The 23,165-nt window shown below is 37.6% G+C and overlaps 1 protein-coding gene and 1 long non-coding RNA gene across 29 annotated transcripts in view; one reads left to right on the top strand and one right to left on the bottom strand.

Annotated features, from left to right (window-relative positions):
- Positions 1–85: 85 nt before the first annotated feature.
- On the bottom strand, positions 86–3,944 carry LOC135965046 (uncharacterized). The gene is made up of 2 exons (XR_010577890.2): positions 3,030–3,944; positions 86–2,055 (listed from the first exon to the last, which is right to left on the bottom strand). It is a non-coding gene; the product is annotated as an uncharacterized lncRNA (long non-coding RNA).
- Positions 2,037–23,165, top strand: part of ZEB1 (zinc finger E-box binding homeobox 1) — a 185,057-nt gene continuing 163,928 nt past the window's right edge. For 18 of the 28 annotated variants that reach the window (XM_074001343.1, XM_074001352.1, XM_065520497.1 and 15 more), the window contains exon 1: positions 2,731–2,807. Coding sequence is in view for 4 of the 28 variants with exons in the window: in XM_005564909.4 (XP_005564966.1) it covers positions 2,750–2,807 (58 nt within the window). In the remaining 24 variants the exon portion in view is untranslated. Of the gene's footprint in view, positions 2,649–2,730; positions 2,808–3,456; positions 4,209–4,709; positions 5,046–23,165 lie in introns of those variants that run through there. The other 10 variants (XM_074001344.1, XM_074001349.1, XM_074001346.1 and 7 more) reach the window with 4 other exon arrangements.

Below are 23,165 nucleotides of genomic sequence, written 5' to 3' on the forward strand. Positions count from 1 at the left end.
ATCTTCTTTTATAAATAGATTCTAAAGACTTTTCCCCTATTCTTTAGTTATATTTAAGAGATAAGAAGCAACCATCACACATGCATCATGTTTAAAGCAGTAATTTATTCTGAGATTTACTTTCATCTGTTTTCTTTCCAGTCCAGATATCAATATTTTCAAGAACATTACAGTATAATAATCAAACATTAAATTCATAATCTACATACTTATCAGAAGCTTTTACAAAATGGAAATTTTATGTTAGAAGATTTGGGCTACCAGTAATATTCACTGTGCATATTTTAAAAATAAGGTGAAAAGAGTTCATTGTTTAGGGAAAATGATTGTGGAGAAACTAAAATCACGAGCAATTTTAGTCTGGATATTAATGACAGTAATCACTTTCACATCCATGACTCTAGCTGTTCCTAAGGACTAAGGGGATGAAGGCAGATTATGTATCTTACTGTCAAGAACAGGGTCAGAAAAGGTCAACAATATTAATTTAAGAAATGTTTATTAAGCACCTACTATTGGCTACATACTCCACTAGGTGTTGAGGACATAGAAATAAGAAGAAAAAAAAGTTGCCTGAAAAGGTACTTGTCCACAGAGTCTGGCCTAAACTAACTAAACCAGAAGCCACTAAAGGAAGAAAATGACTTCTGTTTGTCTCTTCACTTCATCTCTTTACGAGGTGAGAATGAACACTGAAGGAAGCTGAGAGGGGAGGTATAGGCCAGAGAACATGAGAAAATGCTATTTGTAATACTTCCTAAGTTTAAGAGTAGATAAAATGTGTGCTAGAGTTGGAAAGTTTTTTTTTTTTTTTTCCTTACTGTGGGGGCAATTCCATAGTCTATGACCTGATTCAGTAGGCGACTGAAAAACATTGTACAACTCTTAAAAAGGGAGGAAGAGCTCACACTTAACCAAGCAAAGGACACCGTGTTGACATGCACAAGTTTCGGTTAACATGGTATCGAGGACAGCGAGGACTGCCTGTACTTAAAATGATCATTAAGACTAATGATTCTAGTTTTGGCATTGAGGATGAATGCAGATATATAGTCATCGTGTATAGCAAAGAATATTTACAGTCACATTTCATGGACCAATAAATAATGCATTTACTTCTCAAAATGCCCAAGAAAATGCGGGAGAGAAAATGTTCATCTACATTCAAGATTAAACTTTCTAACTTTAAATCACCAGACTTCAGTTGTAAATTTATTTCAGTTGAAAGGTTTGAAGACATTATTAACGAATATTCTAAAATTCCAGAAAGTGTTCAAAAGATAATTTTAACCTAATAAAAAAATCCTGCCATGATGTGGCAAAAATTGTAAGCATAAATTTATTGAGCACCTATTATGTGTCACTGTACTAGGTGATGTACTACGTTATTTCCAATACTCTGGTCATGTTTCAGTTTTCTCCGTTTCTCTATCAATAACCCCTACATTGTTAATTTATAACTATAGTATTTGGCATACAGCTCATTTATTCCATAAAGTTGGTCCCAAAGACGTTTCCTTATTCGAAGGAGGTGGGAAGCAGGAAGGAAACCTAAATCTAAATTCTACTGAACACTGAAGACAACTTTCTTGATATTTGTGGTTATCTGCGTGGTCTTTTCAGAAATCCCCAAACTTGTACCAAGTCAAGGATAAAATAAGATAAAATCAGCAATCTGTCAGGTTCAGAGATCACATCTGTCAGCCGATGCTTCTTGCCTTAAGGTCCTGCACAGCGATGACCGCTAATTTAGGAAGGAATTCATGGCCTGTGGATACAGGCTTAGCTCTGAGTCCTGCCGCCTAGGATCCCAGGGATCTATGCGAGGAGGAGGGCGGGGAGGGCGGACCGGGTGGGGGAGGCCGAGGTGACAGCAGGTGAGGGCCGGGTGCCGATGGGGAAGTGAGACAAGCACCGTGTGGGTATTACTCATTCCGCTCTACTAACGAGGCTGCTGGCAAGCGGAACTTCTAGCCTCTCTTTCAGTCCAGCTGAAGTTCAATCTCATTGAAGTCACTTCCCATCCTGGTTCGCTTGGGGGGAAACCGGGCGTCCCTGGAAGGGAAGGGAAGGGAGTCCGGGCTGCGCGGGTCAGGTAGCCTCTCTCCGGGCGCCGCATGTCCTCGCCGTCCCCGAAACTGCCCTTCCCCTCTTCAAGGGAACTCCCCGGGGAGTCCAGACCGCGATCCCTTTCCTTGGCCCCGGGGTGCGCGGGGCTGACACGCGAGGCGTGGGACTGATGGTAGCCCTGCCTCCAGGAAGCAGGCAGGCGGGGACCTCTGGGCGCTCGGAGGGGCAGCTCCGAGGGCACAGGGTCCAGAGAGAATCAGCCAGATCTCTCCCTGCCCAGGGCAGCCGCGGCGGGTGTGGCCAGCGCGGAGGCAGGACGCCGCCGAGCCTCCAACTTTACCTTTCCAACTCCGACAGCCCGTCGCCTTTCTGACCACGTCCCCACGGTTTCCCAACACCCGCCTCCCTCACCCCACCACACCTGAGGAAAACTTTTCCCTCGCCCCTCAATTCAAATTCACCAGTGCCCACGGTTGCCGCAAACCGCCCAGTCCCTAGCAACAAGGTTCCGGCCGTAGAGCGAGCGCCTCTAGGTGTAAGGAAGGTGATGTCGTAAAGCCGGGAGTGTCGTAAACCAGGTGCGGTGGGGAGGGGGGAGGGGTGGAGGCGGAGGGGTGGGGGGGAAGGGGGAGGGAGGGGGAGGAGGTGACTCGAGCATTTAGACACAAGCGAGAGGATCATGGCGGATGGCCCCAGGTGTAAGCGCAGAAAGCAGGCGAACCCGCGGCGCAATAACGGTGAGTGGCGGAGGGGACCGGGGAGCAGCGGAGTCAGGGGGAGCCGGGCAGCCGGGGCGCCCCCGGGGGTGAGAGGGGCGAGCCGGGCTGGGGGCGGCCGGGGCAGGGACGGCAAAGTGGAGTGGGAAAGTAGAAAGTAGTGCTCTCTGCCCCCCTCCGCTGCCGTCGCTGCCGGAGCCGCGCCGCGGCCGCTCGCTCTCCCTGAACCGTTATGTCTCTTACCTGGTCTCTCTCCGCCTAGCGGCTCCAGCCGCCCCTGCCGCCTCCCTGGACCGTTAGCCGCCGCCGGCGCCGCCGCATCCCCGGCGCAGGGCGGGCGGCCGGGACGCGCTGGCCACTTTTCTGGTCCCGGGTGGAGCGGCTGTTGCTTCTTTCGGCACTTTTCCCCACTCTTGTACCCTTCGGCGCCTCCCTCTGCACTTCCTCCCGGCCCCCTCGGCGGGATTCTCCCTCAGCGCCCAAGCACCCGGGAGCCGCAGAACAAACTTGTGCCCGGCGCTGACCGTGCAAAGTGGCTTCCGCGCGCCGCGGCCCCGGCTGGCGCCGTCGTTCGGGCCCCGCGACTCGGGCCGGGCTGTGGGCGCGCGGCGGGCGGGCGGCGGCGGGACGGGACGACCGCGGGTTGCGTGGGGTCCGTGCGCGCGTGTGCGCGGGCGCCGGCGGTGCGCGCCGCGGGCGGACAGGGCTTGGCCGGCGGCGGTAAAGTTGGGACCCGCGGGCCGGGCGCGCTCGCGGAACGGGGATTAGAGGCGGGGGCGCGGGTTCCTAAGCGCCCCTCCTTTCCGGCGCCTCCCGCCGCCGGGCCCAGAGCCCCGGCCTGGGGACTCCGCTACGAGCCCCGCGATTGGGGTCCACGTTTGGCGGGGCGCGGCGGGGAGGCGCGGGGACAGGGCAGGAAAGGCACCTACTTAACGCCACCGGGAGCCGCGCGGATGGAGGCGAGCTGGGCGGCGGGTGTGTTTGCGGAGTTGTTACCTGGGCTTAGAGACCGGGAAGCACCACAGACAGATCCCCCTCCCGGGGCAGACGCGGTCTCTGCGCCGGGATGGGCCGGTGTGCGTGCGCCTCTCGCTTTTCTCTTTCGCTTTTTGGGGAAGTTGTTACCTGGGCCGGACGCACGGAGCGCTGAAGCCGGATAATGGGGCTTGGATGGCGCTCTGGGTCTCGGGTGGAAGGAGGGTGGGGGGAGGGGGCGGACGGACCGACGGACGCGCGGGGCTGCTACTCGCGCCGCAGCTGCAGTGTTTATTGATTTGTGCTGCTGTGCCAGGGGAAACACACACCCCTCTGCCTGGCGTGAGAGTTAAAAAAAAGAGAGAGAGAGACACACAGCCCGAGGGATCGAGACCTGAACATGTGGTGGTGGTTGCACAGTCGCCTTTTCCAGTTTGGAGAGACGTTGTAAGTTGATTGTATTTCTGGTTATCTCGGGGCGATGCTGTGCTTTCTCTCCCTCTCGTGCAGCAGGGAAATGTCTGCTGATTGTTATTGTCTGGACAGTTCCTGTGGCGAGAGGGGCGAGACTTGTCCGCCCGGGGGCGGCGGGAGCGCGGGGAGAGCAGCCCCCGCCAGCGCCGCCCGGGTACCTGTTTGTATAATAATGGGCGGCAACGGCCCTGCCGCCGGCCGCAGCCCAGGCTATATAAGGAATTACACGTACATTTCGGACCGAGGGGCTCGCTTTGGTTCCTGCGTTATTTTTAAAACGACTTTTAAGAGAGGGGCAATAAATGCGTCTATAATGGGACCGCTGCAGCGTCGAGAAAACGAGGAAATACGTATTTAGGAGAAAACTCTCTCTTGCTCCCCCGCCCCACCCCCCGCGCCTGGGCTCCCTTTCTCCCTCCCCTCTGGGATGCGAAACGCGAGGTTTTGTAACCTTTCCTGGCAATTTTAGATTTTGTGTGGGATTTCCTGTCTAGAAGCAGATACGAAGATTTTTAAGCTGTTTCAAGATGTTTCCTTTCAATCCATAAATATGTTTTTAATATATTCGAGTCGACATTAAAATCACTGCTTTCATGAGTGATTTTAATTATTCAAATAAACACTTGCATTTTAAAGACGTATATTGATTATAATCGAAAGGTATTTTGGTATCCTCATTGTGGAGAGATGACTTGTTATAGCAAGGAGTGGAGCATAGGCTATTGCAATTTTAATTTCCTGTTTTAGCGTCAAATAGTGTGTGTTCTATATTGAGCTGTTGCCGCTGTTGCTGATGTGGCTTTATGAAAGGTAAGTTGGTTCGGAAAGAGCTGTTCGCTTTTTACCTTATTTAAAATGTTGATCGCCAGAGAAAGGGGCTTTTCTTGTTGCTGACGACATGTGTGTGACATGTGAGTCTGAACCACCCAGCGTCTGTGCAGCTGCTGTAAACATGTTTACCTGAACAGGAAAGAATGGATTTTTCTCCTTAAGATCCTGTGATATGAATATTACACTTGTAAGGCATATCAACAGATGACTTAAGGGGGGAAAAGCGATCCTGAAAGGTACTTGAAATCAAGAAGAAAAAGAGGTTCTTGATCGCTGCAGCAAATGGCAACTTGTGCAGGTAGAAAAAAGATGGTGTTTAGTTTTCTCCTGCATGTATGTCAGCCCCCTCCTGTCTGCTGCTTTCATTCTCAAGGGAGGGATTTATTTACCATGCTTGATGTCAGTGTTTTTCCTTTGTGTTTAATATTAGAAAAACAGATTTGCGTCTGTTTAGCACAAAACGTCTTGTCTGCAGTATGCATTACTCTCAGAAAACAAAAGGTGTTTAAGGTAGCACTGTACTACTACAGGTATCTTCCATTTTCATCACTTTTGGCTCTGTCCTTGTATTTCTTTTTGTTCTCAAATGCATTTCATCCATTGCTGGTGATTGTAGTCATGCTATTTGATTTAGCCTTATATTTTGCAAATTAAAAATGAAGTTATATTCCATTGTGTTGTGAAACCTCAGTATATGTGCTGGTTAATATTTCTTAGCAGTGCAGTCATATTTAAGTTGCAGATGTTTATTGGAGAGAATTGCCTGGCAAAATGTTAACTCTCAAATCTTTTTAATGAAGAAATACGTGATGTATACAGTGGAAGATTGTCATAGAGAGATACTTTATGTTGTTTTTTATATATGTAAATGTCTTATTCATTTTGAAATAAGATATGTGGATTTTGCTGCTAAGGCTTCTGTAAAATATTTTAATTTCCTTTCTGGAATATGTCTGAAGGTAAGATATTAAAGGGAGTATCAGGTAATGTAACTGACAGGGGTAAACCAGTTGGGTAAGGTTTGGCCAAAGCATCAAGCCTTGTGTGGTAACTTTATGATAATGTTAGTCATCCATAAAGGAGTGATATTAGAATTGCTGGAATTAGTTTTTACCATTTATAATTTCATGCTTTGTTGTGTTTTAAAAATCTGTCTTTTCTCTTTTTCTGCTTTCTTCTATGTGGTTTTCTTCTTCTTCCTTTTTTTTTTTTTTTTTTGAGAGAGAGAGAGAGATGTACTCTAGCTACTAATGACCACATGCTAATTAATTCTCTTTAGATGGAATAGCAGGTACATATCCTTCTGTCATCAGCACCATTTCCCCTTGCTGTCATTGGAAACCACCAGTAGAGGATGCTAACAAAAATGATTATTGGTGTAGTAGTATCATAAGTCTCTCTATCTACTGTGCTGATTGGGACCTTCAGTATAATTCTAAGTCTTATTGTTAATTAAAACTAGCCTTGGTTAAATTAGGCATAGGCATTTTCTAGTTTGCCAAAACTAGAAAGAAGCAGGACTGTTTTAACTTGAATAATTTTATAAATTTGAGTTATTTAAGTCTCTAATTGAGGTTGCTACTAATTCATTTTTGTTTTAGAGCAGTTGCATCACTCCTTATTTTAAAAAGGTTTTGTTTTATGTTCTTAGGTTTGGAGAAGAATATGTAATAATTGACCCATATTTATTTTGTGTATTTAGAATACTTTTTAATCATCCCTTTTTAAAATTAATAGTAAGATCCCTTAAAATACATATTTTAGATGTTAAAATACATCTAAAATGGTAAAAGTTTAAGAGTAGTAAGAATTACAATTGATTGATAATACTATAATTATTTTTATATAACTTATGTAGACTTAGACTATGGATGGGTTGGCAGAGAGCTACTAAAGGAGGTGGTAACTAGCAGTCACTCAGATGTTAGCGATTTTTAGATTTTATCTTTTCCTTCCCCTTCAGGTCTTTTCCTACTGGTAGTGCTCCCCGACCTCTTTAGTTAAGAATCAGTTATTGCATAGTCATACGTTTTAAATTTGTCAGTTGTAAATTAAGAATATAAGTTTGCTTTGAGATCTTAAATGCAGTAAAAAGTCTCTGTAGTTCGTTCGTTGCTGTATGGTTGTATTAAAATAACTCCTTTCAACAAACTATAAATTGCATATAAATAATTGCATGAGACAGTGTATTTAGTTATGTCTTTTCATTTTGTGTCCTTATAGGTATATTAATATAACTGTAAATTTTAAGCCTCTCATTAAGTAGAACATTAAAGTATTTATTTCCTTAATTATTTGTAGTGGTGTTTCTATAAATGCATCAATATCAGTACCATAATGGGATAGCCATAGTGTTTATCTTGAACTAAGTAGGTATTGAATTGCCAGGTAAGCCTGTGTTAATTTCTTATTTTAGGATGTCATGGTTATTCGTGTGTGTGTGTAAATAGTTTTTCATTTCCTGACAGGTATTTATTTAATTTAGTATTCTAATTCCTGAGGGCTCAGTAGTGAATAGGTGTGATTCACTTACATGTTTATGAACTCAGAAACTTGGCCACAAAGTCACGAGATACATTGTAGCATGGAGCAAAACTTAAAGTATCTTATAAATTGAAAGTATTAATCATTTATTAAGATGACCCTGATATAAAAAGCATGTGAAATATTTGTTTAGTACTGTTTTCTTCCTTTCTCTAGTCTCCAGTATGTTTGAAATGGTATACCCTCCTATGTAGTAGCTTTTGAAGCATGTGCTGAGAAACTTCTGTTAAATTGAGAATTATATTTTTAAAATGACAGCATAATGATGTCTCATAGGTTTTTATTTTGCTTTTTCCTCCTTTTGGATTTACCTGTATAAATCACTTTTAAGCATGTGGTTAGAGCCAGATGTAAACACAGATGCAGTATCATGTGGAATTATATTGTTAGCTACTCTTAACTACCTGTATTGAATTGCAGCGGAGGAGGAGAAAAATCATGCAGATGTTGGAAGAAGATATGCATTAGTGTGCAAGAGTACAACAAGACGTTAGAAAACGTGAAGCTGTAGAACTAGGATTTAAAAAGGTTTCTTTGCAGTACGGTCACTAATTTATGTGGAAATGCATGCTGTTTATTTCCAATTGAGAGATAAGCTAAAATAAAAGTGCATTGTTGAAAGAAAACTGAAGAAATTTTAAACTAGAAAAGCGTCCTGATTAGGAAATATGATAAAATGATTTTTTAAAATACCTTTTAAAAGGATAGATGTTGTACATATTACTGGCTAAATGATCATTCAACTAGGTATGAACTAAAAGTAGAAAGCAAATAGAAATATATGTAGTAGAGAAAGTTTTGTAGCAACCCTAGTTAAAATTAAATTTGATCTATTATGTAGGCATTGCCATATAAATTAATCATTCTTTTGCATGGGGCAGTGTTTTGAGTATTGTATCACTAAAGGAAACATCTTTAGGACGTCAGTTTACTAAATAAAAGTTTCACTATGTTATGAGCATGTCTGGATTTTAGCCTTGATGGAGGTGGGTTACACTGTTTGTTAACCTAAAACTGGGTTGCTTAAAAAGATGGTAATATAATACAGTACTTAAGTAGCAAAATGCTCTCTAATAAGTAAAATTTGCTTTATGATTGTTTTCAGAGAAAGCAACTTAATTTTTAGAACTTCATTAATTTTGTTAAAGCATATTTTTGGAGTATAGAATACGGATGTAGATAAATGGAAAGATTATGAAAGGAAAAGCAAAAAGTTGAATTCAAGTGTCTATTTGTATTATAGCTATGAAACTTTAAGGTCTTCTGTTTTCATTCTCTACGAAGTTACTTTTCTCTGTTTCTTCAAACAGCTCCCTATTGTTTAATACATGTTCCCTCTATACATAGGGATTGCATTGATCTGCCCATATGCACATTTCTCCTCCTAATCAACATTATGTATTTATTGAGACTTGGTACTTGGAAGTTGAGGTATGAACTATGACTATTCGTAGAAAACCTGTCAGTATGACAGCCTGGGAAAACCTTCATCTCTTTTGCAGTAACAACTACATCTGTGCTGAAATTATTCATAACAGATGTTTTGTGATCTCTTAATTCCCTTCCTCTCCCTTCCCCTCCCCCATTCAGATTTAAAATTAAATGTGAATGGAAGATAAATTTATAAATTATGTTAATTTCTTTTTATTGTTTTATTCTGTATTGAAAGTCCCGTTTTCTCTTTTTAAAATATTCCAATTTTAAATGTTTAAGATATTCTAAGTGTTCTGATTTCAATTTTCTTTTAATAAAATGTGATGCCATTATTTAGATACCTGTTACTATTCATGGTTACCACCTAAAATATATTCTGATTTCCCTTACTCTTAAGGTCTTTGTATTCATTTAATCCACAATTCTAGCAGAGTGTTTGGTTTTGGCTTTGTCTTTTTTTAAGTAGATAGTGCTGAGTGTAACCAGTTTGCTGATGAAAAAACTCATTTTCTTGGAATTGTACATTTTTAATATGGAAGATCATCTTTTCCAAAGTAACTTTTTATCTGAAAACTGACACAGATAAGCTGAAATTTAGGGCCTTTAAGTAGAAACTCTGGAAGAGACTTTAATGTGTGTTTTCAGAAGGGGTAATGCCAGGCAGATACAGTGACATATGGAGTAGCATATAGTGAAATCCTTCAAGGAGTGGATTTTCTGAACCTGGGCTCAGGTTAACCTTGCTCTGCCTTGAATACTTGAAAAGGCTGTCAAAATCACTGTATCTCTTTTAATGTTTTCTCCTTTCTACCCTAAAACTAAGTTGCTATTTACTCTTATTGCTACATCATTTTTCTGAATCTCTTTTGATACTCTTGGTTTTTGCTTTATTTGGGAGGGAGAAAGTAAAGGAAGGAGGAATTGGGGTAGGCAGAAAATAACTTTATATGAATAAATATTCATTAAGAAAATAAAGTGGAATAATTTTGGACTGGAGAGATTTGGGAGAATCATCCAAAGCTATTTTGCAGGAAAGCAAACAATCAAAGAGATAAGATGACTTTGCCAAGTTTACGTTGCTAGTTAGCTTGGACTAAGTCACAGCTTTTTGGGTTCCTAGTTCAGTATTCTTTTTATTAGGTCATTTGAGCATATTTATCTAAGATGGTAACAAGAACTAGATACCATGAATTTTCAGATTTATTATAGTTAAAACCAAAATGTGTAGAATGCTTCATCATCTGAACAAAAGGCGAGTTCTAATACATATTCATGTATCTATCAAATTTAGTAGTTGATGTACTTATATCACTTAAAATAGTTCAGATGCAGAATGTTAGTATTATTTAGAGGCATCCTCTCATTTGGATTATACTTTTGGTCATTATTCCCAATTTCAGTTCCAATTCACTCTATTCTTCCTACCTTGGACCCAATCTAATATGTTTTATTTATGCTCTTGGTTTTATAGCTAGCTTTGTAAAATTTTGTACCTCTTTTGTGTGTTTTGTATTTACTAAGTGCTACTTTGCTATATAATTTCCTTTCCCTTCTTTTCTTTTCCTTTCCTTTCTTTTCTTTCTCTTTCTCTCTCTTTTTTTTTTTTCTTTTTTTTGACAGTTTGACTCTTGTCACCCAGGCCAGAGTGTAATGGCGTGATCTCGGCTCACTGCAACCTCTGTCTCCCAGTTTCAAGTGATTCTCCTGCTTCAGCCTCCCAAGTAGCTGGGATTACAGGTGCACACCACCACATCTGGCTAATTTTTGTATTTTTAGTAGAGACGGGGTTTCGCCGTGTTAGCCAGGCTGGTCTCGAACTCCTGACCTCAGGTGATCCGCCTGCCTCAGCCTCCCAAAGTGCTGGGATTACAGGCGTGAGCTACTGCACCTGACCTACAATTTACTTTCTTTACTTAGCATTGTTTGATAGCTAGATATGTTGCTATATGTACAGTTATTTCATTGCTTTTAACCTTGCAATATTTCATTTATGTAGTAAGCACAAATTACCTATCAATTCCCCTAATCGCAGATTCCCAGATTGACTCTTATTCTTGGGTACCAATAATTCTGTAATAAACATCCTCCTACATGTTGCTAATGGCTGTGGAAGAGTTTCGGGCACTACCATATCTAGGGACATGGCATTGTCCAGACATAGTATTGCTGAGTATAGTTCAATCACATATTTAATAATTACTAAATTCTGTGAAATTATTTTTAAAACAGCAACACCATTTTTTACACTCACCAACAATGTAAAAGAACTATTTTCTCACATTTTTGCCAGCCTTTGGTATTGTAGAACATTCTACATTTTGCTAATTTTTCAGTTGCTAAATATAATCTAATAGTTGCTTTAATTTATGTTTCTCTGTTTATCAGGGAGGTTGATCATTTCTTCATATCCTTGCTAGCTGTTTGGATTTCGCTTTCCATGTCTGGCCTATTCATACCCTTTACCCCTCTTTTTGGATACATTTCCATTTCTTGTTGATTTCCCAGAATTCCTTGTGTATTTGAGATAATAATCCCCAATGTGTCAGTCATTTGACTATGGTACAGGAATCCTTAATTTTAATGTCAAAATATTGACTTTATGGGTAGTAGGAAGTCCTTCCTAATCTATACATTATAAAGATATTTTCCTGAATTTTCTTCCATTAGTTTCATAGTTGTAATTTTCATATTTATATGTCTGATGCATCAGGAGTTCACCTTTTGAATACAGCCTTTCTTAAGAGGAACAAATATAGCAGCTAAGAGTTTGGGTTGATCCTGTAACTTACTAGCTATCACCCTGGCCAGGTTACTTAGTCTTTTTATGCTTGAGTTTCTCTACATGTAAATTGGGCATGACAGTCTCAGAATTGGGAAAGTTTAAATGAAGCGTATGAGGCATTGTGCCTAATACATGTTTTAAGTTTTCAACACATGTTCATTTAAAATTTTACTTATTAAATTAATTTATTTTAAATATGTCTTGAATCAACTGACAATTTTTTATCCTTTGTCCAGTATTAACTCCAGCTAATGTAACTACCATCTGAAAGGGGGTTGCTGTAAAATTTGTTCATTGTTTCTGTAGCTTTGATGTTTAACATTGCTTCGTTCAGACCTTGGACAAAGCTGTTAAATGATCAATAGACACTGAAGCTTCATCTTAATGCTACTTTTGGTATGTCTTTCAGCTTTAGGAAGGATTCCTTGGACTCTTTTTAAGGGGCATTATATTGAGAGAGACCTTACCATATCACTTTTATGTATAACATTGATAGGAACTTCAAGGATAATGTCCCTTTGTTTTTCTGTTACATAAATCAAAGAACCAAAGCCCAGGAATAAAAGCTGTGTGTTCTATATTTGAATAGTCTAAGCAACATGGAGTCTGCACCTTCTCATACATCCATTTGGCTGGGAATATATTTAAGAAGATGGCTGTCTTACTATGTTTCTATGGTTGTAGATCAGGACTATCCTAAGACAAAAGTTAAAACCATACCCTGGTGTGTGTGTGTATGTGCATGTGAACTTAATTGAGGTATAATTTATGTACAATTAATACCACTATGCATGTACATGTTGATAGAGTTTTGACATACTTATATACATGTGTAACTGCTGCCACAATCAAGATGTAGTCGAATATTATTTCCATCATCCTAAAGAGTTCTTGTGTACTCAATCTCAGCCAGGCTTCCCCACCTGTTGCCCCTAGCAATGATCTGTGTTTGGTCACTAGAGGTTAGATTTAGTGTTTCTAGATTTTCATATAAACCAAATCATGCAGTATGTACTTTCTGTGCACCTTCTTTTGCTCAGGGTATTACCAAAATTAATAAGTATCAGTAGCTCATTCCTTTTGTATTGCCGAGTAGTATTCTATTGTATGAATATTGTGTCACCAAATACACAATTTGTGTTGCTATTCACCTCCAATGGAACTATTAACTTGGGTTGTTTCTAGTTCTTTGCTCTAATGAATAAAGCTACTGTGAACATTTACATAAAAATTTATATGCATATATATCTTACATTTTTCTTGAGTCAATACTTACGAGTACAGTTATAGTACAGGTAACTGTACCCCTAAATACATATAGTAAGTGTATGTTTAACTTCGTAAGAAACTGCAAAATTGCAAACTGCTTGTAACAAACATTTTTACATTTCCACCAGCCATGTATGAGAGTTCTAGTTGTCCACATCCTTGCAAACAATTGTCCGTGTTTTTAATTTTAACCATTCTAGTACATGAGTGGTAGTATCATTTTGGTTTTGATTGGATTTCACTGGTGACTAATGATGTTTGAAGATCTTTTGGTGTATGTATTGGCCACTTGTGTATTTTCTTTTGTGAACTGTCTGTTCAAATAATTTGTCCATTTTTAATTGGATTGTCTTTTTATTATTTAGTTGTAAGAGTTAACTTTGTATATTCTGGACGAAAATTTTTTGTTGGATACAGGTATCAAAGATATTTCTCTCTTTCTGTTGGCTTATCAGTTTTCTGAATGGTACCATTGAAGTGCCAAAGCTTTAAATTTTGATGGAGTTTAATTCATAATTTTATTAATTTAAGCTTTGTGTCCTTTCTAAGAAGTCTTTGCCTATTCCAGATCTTCAGGATTTGCTCCCATGTGTTTTTAGAAGCTTGTAGCTTTACCATTTAAGTCTGTAGTTCATTTCAGGTTAATGTTTGGTCTTAACTCACTAGAATTTGGCATGAGATTTTTTATTTGAAATTTGTAAAAATGTTTCTTAGGGCCCAACTAAGACCCAAAGCTCAGGATTATAGAGGAACACAAGTCCTACTTCCCTGGTTTTGAACATTTTTAACTGAGAGTGAGTACATTGTGCCTAGTCAGGGTTTTCAAGATTCTTCGTGTCCTTGACACATTTTAATTCACTGAAATATACTTTAATGAAGATACAGTTTCAGAGAAAGATGCCTAAGGAGAGTGGCCATCGTTAGGGGAATGTGAGTGTTGTCTTCAAGATTTCTTATTTCCTACAAGGTTTTAAGGAATTTAACACTATACCAATTCATTTTCATGTTTCGTAGCTTTTATCTTTAGATGGGGAGTTTGTTTAAACCTAACATTTATCTTGAGTTTTTAAGGGATGTAGTTTTCTCCTTGAGATAAATGCTTGATCTTACTGATTTTTGGCTACATATTTTACCCCCTCACTTTGTTATAGCTAAAGAAAAAGTTTTTAGTTACTTTTAACTTTGGTAAGTTGATTACAGATGCGTTTATATTTATTTCATTTCTTAGAAAATACAGATATTACTTATTCCTATGTAATTATTTTAAGATAATTTTTTAACTTTTCTATTTTATCACCTATTCCTATTCCTTGAAAATTCATTATAAGTAACTTGTGTCTTATTTTTGTTTTTAAAGATCTCACTTTTTAATACTCCTTTTAGCTCTGTGTCTGTCTTGAACGTTCTGTATATTAATGCATAATATAATTCCTTATGAGCTGGTATCCTTAGGTGCATTTATAGAAAAAGCATTGAACTGAGACGAAGTCTTAAATAAATTCTTTTCTTTTTTTTCTTTCTTTCCTTTTTTTTTTTTTTTTTTTTTGAAACAGAGTCTTGTGGTGTTGCCCAGGCTGCAATACAGTGGCATCTCGGCTCACTGCAACCTCCGCCTCCCGGGTTCAAGTGATTCTCCTGCCTCAGCCTCCTGAGTTGCTGGGATTACAGGCGCATGCCACCATGCCTGGCTAATTTTTTGTATTTTTAGGAGAGATGGAGTTTCACTGTGTTAGCCAGGATGGTCTCCATCTCCTGACATCGTGATCTGCCCACCTCAGCCTCCCAAAGTGCTGGGATTACAGGCGTGAGCCACCATACCTGGCCCGAAGTGCTAAACTCTAATATTGAATCTGCCATTATTTGGCCTCTGAAATTGAGAAAATAATTCAATTTATCTAGGCCTATGTTTGTTCATCTGTGGAATGAATATAATGGATTATTGTATGTAAGGTAATGAGACTCTGAAGATGAGAGATATAGTACCTTGCCCTAAGGAGGTTATAGTGTGGTAGGGAAGAAAAATGAGGAAAGAAATCTTTAGAACTTTTAGAATACAGTTTGGTAACTGATGTGATATTCTGTCTTATATGCATAGAGGGGATGGTGCTTAAACCAAGTCTTAAAGTATGTGTGTAGGTTATCCTAGTAAAATATCCTAGTGGAAAATAATATTCCATACAGGGGGAATAGTATATGCAAAGGGCATGACACAGATGCACACACATATTGTGGGACTCAAGTCACGTTTGGTAAAACTGTATAGGGTGAGTGGAAGAATGGCTAGAGATGAGGCTCGAGAATTGGATAGTAAGCAAATGAAGAATTTGGCATAAGAATTTGCTTTATATTGCTATCCTGAATTTAGATTTTATCTTGGACATGATGGGAAATTACCACAGGTCTTGAAGCAAAGAGTGACATGATTACATTTATATACAGTAATTCGTAATATTTTGTTTCTTTATATATGCAGTGTTAATATGATTAAAAATTTAATATATATACTTTACTAAAAGTGAAAAAAGTTGTAAAACCTGATGTAGCCTGCTTTCCTGAGTTTTTGCTTATCTATTCTGATAATACTAATAGATTTGCATAGTAATTGCTTTGAAATGGTGCTGCCACTACCACTTCTACCACCACCATAAATTCATAAAAGACTTATGCTACTAGAAGCATAAGCAGCCTTATGTTAGAGTGGCTGGTATCTATGCACCAAGTTGACTGTGCATTTCTGGTCCCTGCACTGTTAAGGGGAATGGTATATATATATATTTTTTCCTTTTCTGAAATCAGTAAATCAGTGCAAACAAATGTGTTGTGGATTTACAAACCTATGGAATAAAATGTTTTTACTTCTATCAATTATGACTCTCCGAAGACATAAAATACTCTTCACTCACTATTACTAGATAATTTTCTGGATTATTTCTGGCATTTATTAATGGTTCTGCATAGAGCTCCACCTTGTGAACCTGTTACTGTACTTTGATATCAGTTCTCTGTCATAGATATTTAATAAATAAAATAAAGCTTTATTTACCTGAGTGTTTCTCATTCAAAATAGCTGTAATTCAGGCCTGGTATATGTTTTTATTTGAATAGAAACAGTTCACGTTTTTTTTGGAAGTTACGCCGTATACTACTAGATAGATTAAAACCAGTGCCTTTTTTTAGACCAACTGCTGAGGATATAATCTTTGTCATGTTTCAACCTCTTAAGTTTAATAATTCTCATGTGAAAATTAGTGCTTGATTTATGCATCAATTTTCTAAACATTTCACATGTGATCTACTTTGTATATTAATTCAGGGACTTTTGTGTTTGATGTTGTTATATAGTGTATTTTTTAACCAAAACTTTAAAAATTAACCCCATTTCATTAGTATTTGTTTATACTTTACTATACCTTGTTTACATGTTTAACCTTCCTATGTATTATCTGTGACAGTAATGAAACTGAATGGTTATAAAATGCTATATAATTTTATCAAGTCAAGCTGACTTTTTTGGTGGGGAACATCATCTTCCTCTTGTTGCTAATAGATAAAGGAGTTTTACTGTACTAATTTCAAAAATGGTGTAAAGCAGTAAGGCAGATCTTCACAGTCTATTCTTTGACAGTATATTAAGCATGTGGAGAGAAAAACAAGGTGTTAGCTATTTTAAGATTTCACAGCCACACCCCCATCTTGTTCATTTTCACCTGAGTTGTATAGAACCTAGGAATTGCTGTATGTCTTTAATGTAAAGTCAGCAGTGCAAGTAACAGTATTGGATCATACTTCCACCATTACATTCTCTGAGTTTCTGATCACCACATTCTCACAGATAAGGAAAGCAGTTGTAGATGGAAGGTCTGAAAAGTAAAAAGGACAAAGAACAAAGAAGTGGTAAATATGTTTAGGTTCAGATAGACATTGTATAAAACTTGGGAGGAGGGTAAAATTATTGATTAGCTGTGGGTAGGGTTGGTAAGTTACACATGCATGTTAAAATTTCTAAGATAAGGAATAAAAATCTAGAAGGTATGTGTACCTTCCAGACTAGTAGAGAAGGGAAGTAGAACAAGAAAATATATTCAATCTGAAAAAAAGGTAAAGAAACTGAAGAAAGAAAACATGGAAAAGAGAAGACAAGTAAAAAGCACAAAAGCATATAGCAGCAATAAGTGCAAATATATTAGTAATTACAGTGCATATGAGTTGAAAAAATCCTCCACTTAACAGAAACTGGTTATTAGGTGGGATAAAATAACAAAACATATGCTGTTTACAAGCAGTATCTCAAAAAGCATATTCTCACTTGAAAGTAAAAAGGATTTAAAAATGTATTTCTGACACTACTAATCAATAGAAATGTTGTTTACCTATGTTAATATAATGTAAAGTTGGCTTTGAGGCAGAAAACTTGTCCGAGAGAGGAGGGTCGCTAAATAGTTATAAAAGGAAGGTATAATTTTAAATAAGTGACTACCTGATAATACATTTTCAAAATACATTAAGCAGAAACTAGGACTGCAGAAGAAATAGGTAAATTTATCATTATTATAGGTTATTTAAAATAATCTCTGTTAATGTGAGAACAAGCAGAAAAAAATTAAAAATAGAGATGATTTTAATAACAGGACTTACAAGCCTGCTGTAATGGACATGCATGGAACATTGTACCCCACAACTAAAGTAGAGGAGGAACACTTAGAAGATCACATTCTGGTTAAATACAACCAGTTTTAACAAATACCAGTGGATTGGCATCACATTACACTTTCTGTTTACAATGCCATTAACTTAAATAGAAAATTTGTGTGTGTGTGTTTTGGAAATTAACGTGTTTATTTCCAAATAATTTGTGGGTCAAAGAAAAACTTGTAATGATAGCAGTAAATTATTGTACATGACAACTTATGTATAGCTAAAGTGGGAATTAGATTTTAATGATTATATTACAGGAATAAAGGTTGATAAATAATAAACATACAATTTTAAGAATTAGGAAAAAAAGTGTTCTCCCTGATTGATATGACAAGGGAATAATTAATGAACTAGAGAAAGTAAAAGTAATTCAAAGAGGAAACAATGCAACTAAAAATAGATTATTTGAGAAGAGTAACAAAATTAGCAAACCACTGGTAAGATTAATATGTGGGGAAAGAAGTCACAAAGAATGAAAATGGGAATGTTACTACAGGTGTTTCAGGAATGATCAATTTTATTTTAATGTAGTTGAAAGATTAAGTGGACCAATTCCTAAAAAAATGTAGCTCATACTGGCCCAAGAAGTAATAGAAAATGGAATAGCCTTAAAACATAAAGGAAAAATATTCTTACAAAGAAAAAATACCAATTCTAGACAGGTTTACTGGAAAATTCTACAAAACATTCAAAGAACAATAATTCCAGTTGTACAGAGAGTATTTCACAGTTTGGAAAAAGAAATGACTGGCCCCAACTTTTTTTCACGAAGCTCCAAGTATGAGAAATGATGATTGTCTTTAACTCAGACCTGTGTACAAAAATTCATAGATTAGATATCATCACGTAGTAGTAACCCCTTATGCATGATTTCAGTTACCTATGCTCAGCCACAGTCCAAAAATATTAAATGGAAAATAAAATAAAAATTTATATGTTTTAAATTGTACACCTAGGATGTGGATCCTTCCTTTTTCCAGCATATCCACGCTATATATGCTACCTGCCCATTGGTTACCGTTAGTAGCCGTCTTGGTTATCAGATCAAAAAAAAAAAAAAAAACCAAAAAACATAGTATTTATAGGGCTTCCATGCTATCCATGGTTTCAGGCATCCTCAGGGGGTCTTGAAATGTATCCCCTGTTGATAAAGGGAAATTACTGTACTTGACCAATAATGTATAAGAAAGTAACCCATCATAACCAAGTTGGGTTTATTCTAGAATTTCAAAGTTGGTTTTATATTAGAAAGTTACTTAATAGAATTTACCACGTCATCTGTAAAGGAAAATAGTCATGTGAGCATCTCAATAGATCCATCTGTGATAAAACTCTTAGCAAGTCAGTGAATGAGAAGGCCCCTTTCTTAACCTGATGAAGGCATTTTTTTTCAAAGAAAATTTCTAGCCCTACTTTCTTTCCACTTAATGGTAAAGTGTTGAAAGCATTGGTTCTCTTTGATATCAAAGGACAAGTGTGCCCGCTAATGCCACTTTTAGTCAACATTGTACTAGAAGTATAGCTAGTACAGTAAGTCAAAAACAAAACACAACGATTAGGAAGAAAAAGCTATTATTATTTGTAGATTATATGATTATCTGTGTAACCCAGAAAAATTCACAGATGAATTACTCAAAGTTTAAATTTGGATGCAGAATTATCATACAAATTCAGTTACATTTTCAGACTCTTTGCTGGCATAGAAATGCAATTAAAAGGTAGCGTTATATCATTATAAAAGTATAAAACACTGAGTAAATCTAACAACATGCTCAATATCTTTACAGAGAAATTATAAAACATTGGCAGACATAAAGATCTAATTAAATAGCATAATGTACCATGTTTATAGAAGGAAACTTGAACATTGTAATGGTGCCAGTTCTCCCCAATTTTATCTGTACGTTCTGTGCCATCTGATCAAAATATCGACAGGTTTTTGTGGAATTTGACACGCTAATTCAAAAACTTATATGGAAGAGCTAAGAGATAACAGCAAGATACTCATTCATGAAATGAATCTCTGATGGCACTGGGATTGCCAATCAGTGAAATAGGATGACCCTTTCAATAATTGGGGTTGTTGGTTAATTAAACAGAAAAAGTTGGGGTTGGACTGCTACCTCACGCTGTTTAGAGAAACCAATGGATGGATTATAGATCTAAATCTATAGGTAAGGTAAAGGTATAGGTAAAGTAAAATGGTAACATTTTCTAAAGATGATGGGCTAGAATATCTCAATGACTTTGAGTAAAGATAAAAAGGCATAAAACAGAGCAAAAGATTGGCAAATATGACTACATCAAAACTAAGAATTTTGTTTCACTAATAGATACTGTAGAGGGCCTAATCCAGTATTTAGCACATATCGAAATCTACCACCCAGGGAAATAAAGACGAACAATCTGATAGAAAACTGGGCTTGAATAGGCACTTCACAAAAAAATAAACTCGTTTGGCTAAGGAGTGTATTATAAGATATTCAACCTCGTTAGGGATCAGGGAAATGCAAATTAAAACCACATTAAGAAGGCATTTCACATCTCCTAGATTCTCAAAACTTAAAAGCCAACTGATATTGCTATTGGTATAGACATGGAATAACTGAACACTTAAACCTTGCAGGTGCTAATGTAAGTAGCTACATTCACTTTGGGAAATAATTTCACATTATTAAAGTTGGAGATACACATACACTATGATCCAGTATTCCTAAGTATATGTCTTAGAGAAATCTCTATACATACATACCAGGTGATTTATGTAGTTGTTTATACAGTACTGATCATAATAACAAAACAAAAAATACATATCAGTAGTAGGATGGGTAAATTGTAGTATACAATGGAATGCAACACAATACTCAAAATGAGTGAATTACACCTGTGGTCAACAACCTGGCTCATCCTAGGAAAATAATGTTCAAACAAAACAAATCACTGAAAAATATAGTGTGGTTTCATTTATATAAAATCCAAGAACATGCAAAATTAAGTAATATATTGTTTAAGGATACCGATACACATAATACAAGTCTATGATAAACATAAAATTTAGAAATGAGTGAGTTTGGACACAGAGTAGATATCACAGGTCAGGATAATGTGTGTTTAAAAAAAATGATGGTGAATACTCAGATATTTATTGTATTTACTCATTATACCTTAAATTTATAGAATTCTTTAATATTTGATATTAATTACTGATAGTAATTTATGGCTACTGATAATCAACATTTAATCTAGAATAGTAACTGAAAAAATAAAAGTGAATGATTTTTCGGAGAACTCAGTATTTGCCATGTATTTCCTATATAGGTATGTTTAATTTTTCTGAGTTCTCAAATGTAATCAATTTCTTTTGAGTATCTTTAGTATTTTGTACTGTCTTTGTATTTAATATAGCAGACAAAGCATAATTTCTTTTTTTTTTTTTTTTAACGGAGTCTTGCTCTGTCTCCCAGGCTGGAGTGCAGTGACGCAATCTTGGCTCACTGCCTCTGCCTCAGCCTCCGCAGTAGCTGGGATTACAGGCACCTGCCACCACGCTGGGCTAATTTTTGTATTTTTAGTAGAGACGGGGTTTCATCATCTTGGCCAGGCTGGTCTTGAACTCCTGACTTCAGGATCCACCTGCCTCAGCCTCCCACAGTGTTGTGATTACAGGTGTGAGACACCACACCTGGCCTAAGCATAATAATTTCTAACCCTGGTTGTGTGATACTCCAAAATGTATTCATTTATTTTTAGGGATATAGGCATTTTTAATTCTTTTACATTTTTCTGATCACTAAATTTACATGGCTTCTACCTTTACATATTTTCAGTTTATTGACCACCTTTTAGGAAGTTTGAGAAAGATATTACTATATTATTTTTTTTCTAACTTAAAATATGTGTATTCTTACTATTGCACTTGTGGATATAACATTTCATTTTAGAATACTTACATTTTATTTTGTTTATCAAACAATAGTATTTTTGTATCAGGCACTATTCTCAATATTGTTAAAATATTCATTTAGTATTCATTGCAACCCTGTGAGAAAGATACTGCTATCTTTTTTTGATAGGTCAAGGGAAACTGAGGCACAGAAAGTGTTGGGTAAGGTCACTTAGCTGGTAAGGTCACTTAACTAGTTAAGTGGAGCCTGTGTTCAAACCTAGGCAGTCTGGTTCCACAGTCTGTGCACTTAACCACTAAGCCGTAAAAGACCATATGAAGTAGGTCTCTAAGAGGAGTATGTCATCTATTTCAGTGTTCTTTAATAAACAGGGTACTATTTTTGAGCGGTGCCAGCATATTGTCAGATTATGATGAAATAATCATATTATTCCCTTTGTTTTATCTGAGAATATAAAAAGTAATATTGGTAAATTACACACTGCTGGACGTTGCTTAGATTTATTCTTCAATGAATTTTGTGTCCATATGTTCATGAGATGAGAAAAATAGATAGGCAGAAGTACCTGTTAGTCTGATTGCAGATCTACCCGTAATGCACAAATGGTGATAGTGTAGTTTCTTCTTCCAAAGGTGGGTTAATGGAGTCATGATTTAAAATAAGAAAGTTTAACAGTAGCATGTATAAATTTGGTATTTATACATCATAAGTTGTATATAAATCATTTATGGGGGAGTGATATTTGATTCAGGGATGTTGACATGATACCTTTGGGAAATTCTCATAGTAAAATAGAGTTAGGCTGTCAATAGAGAAAATTCTAAGTGATTTGTAAAGAAACTAGTAGTAGTAGTCTAAAGTGAGGCACCAGGCAAAGAGAAAAGAATCAGACAAATCCTTTAGAGTAATAGCTCTTTACCCATTTAGACCCACACTCCATTTAGAGCCTTTACATTAGACGTTCTTGAGAGATCTCATCCTATAGGCATATATGCTCACCATATATATAACATCTCTAATAATTTTAGCTTCTCTTTGTGCTTTTTGTTAGCTACTTTAAATAGCTTAACTTTCAGTGACACATGGTTTTAACAGGCAAAACACATGACAGTTAATGATTTTTCTTTAGAGCAGAAATGGTGTATATGGCCTAAATTCACTTTTAGAGATTCTTCGAAGAGAAAGTATTTCCTGTCTCTTTGCACGTGTGTGGCATATTGTAAGGACTTACTTTTAAATAAAAAGGAAAGCTCTTGCAGTGAAGTAAAGACGTTTAATTTGTTAAGAACCTATATAAGGCCAGGCACTGTGGCTCACTCTGTAATCCCAGCACTTTGGGAGGCTGAGGTGGGTGGATCACAAGGTCAGGGGTTCGAGACCAGCCTGACCAACATGGTGAAACTCTATCTCTACTTAGAAGTACAAAAACTTAGCCAGGCATGGTGGTGCACACCTGTAATCTCAGCTGCT

The sequence above is a fragment of the Macaca fascicularis genome, chromosome 9 (genome assembly GCF_037993035.2).
Source record: "Macaca fascicularis isolate 582-1 chromosome 9, T2T-MFA8v1.1".
Taxonomy (NCBI): Eukaryota; Metazoa; Chordata; class Mammalia; order Primates; family Cercopithecidae; genus Macaca; species Macaca fascicularis.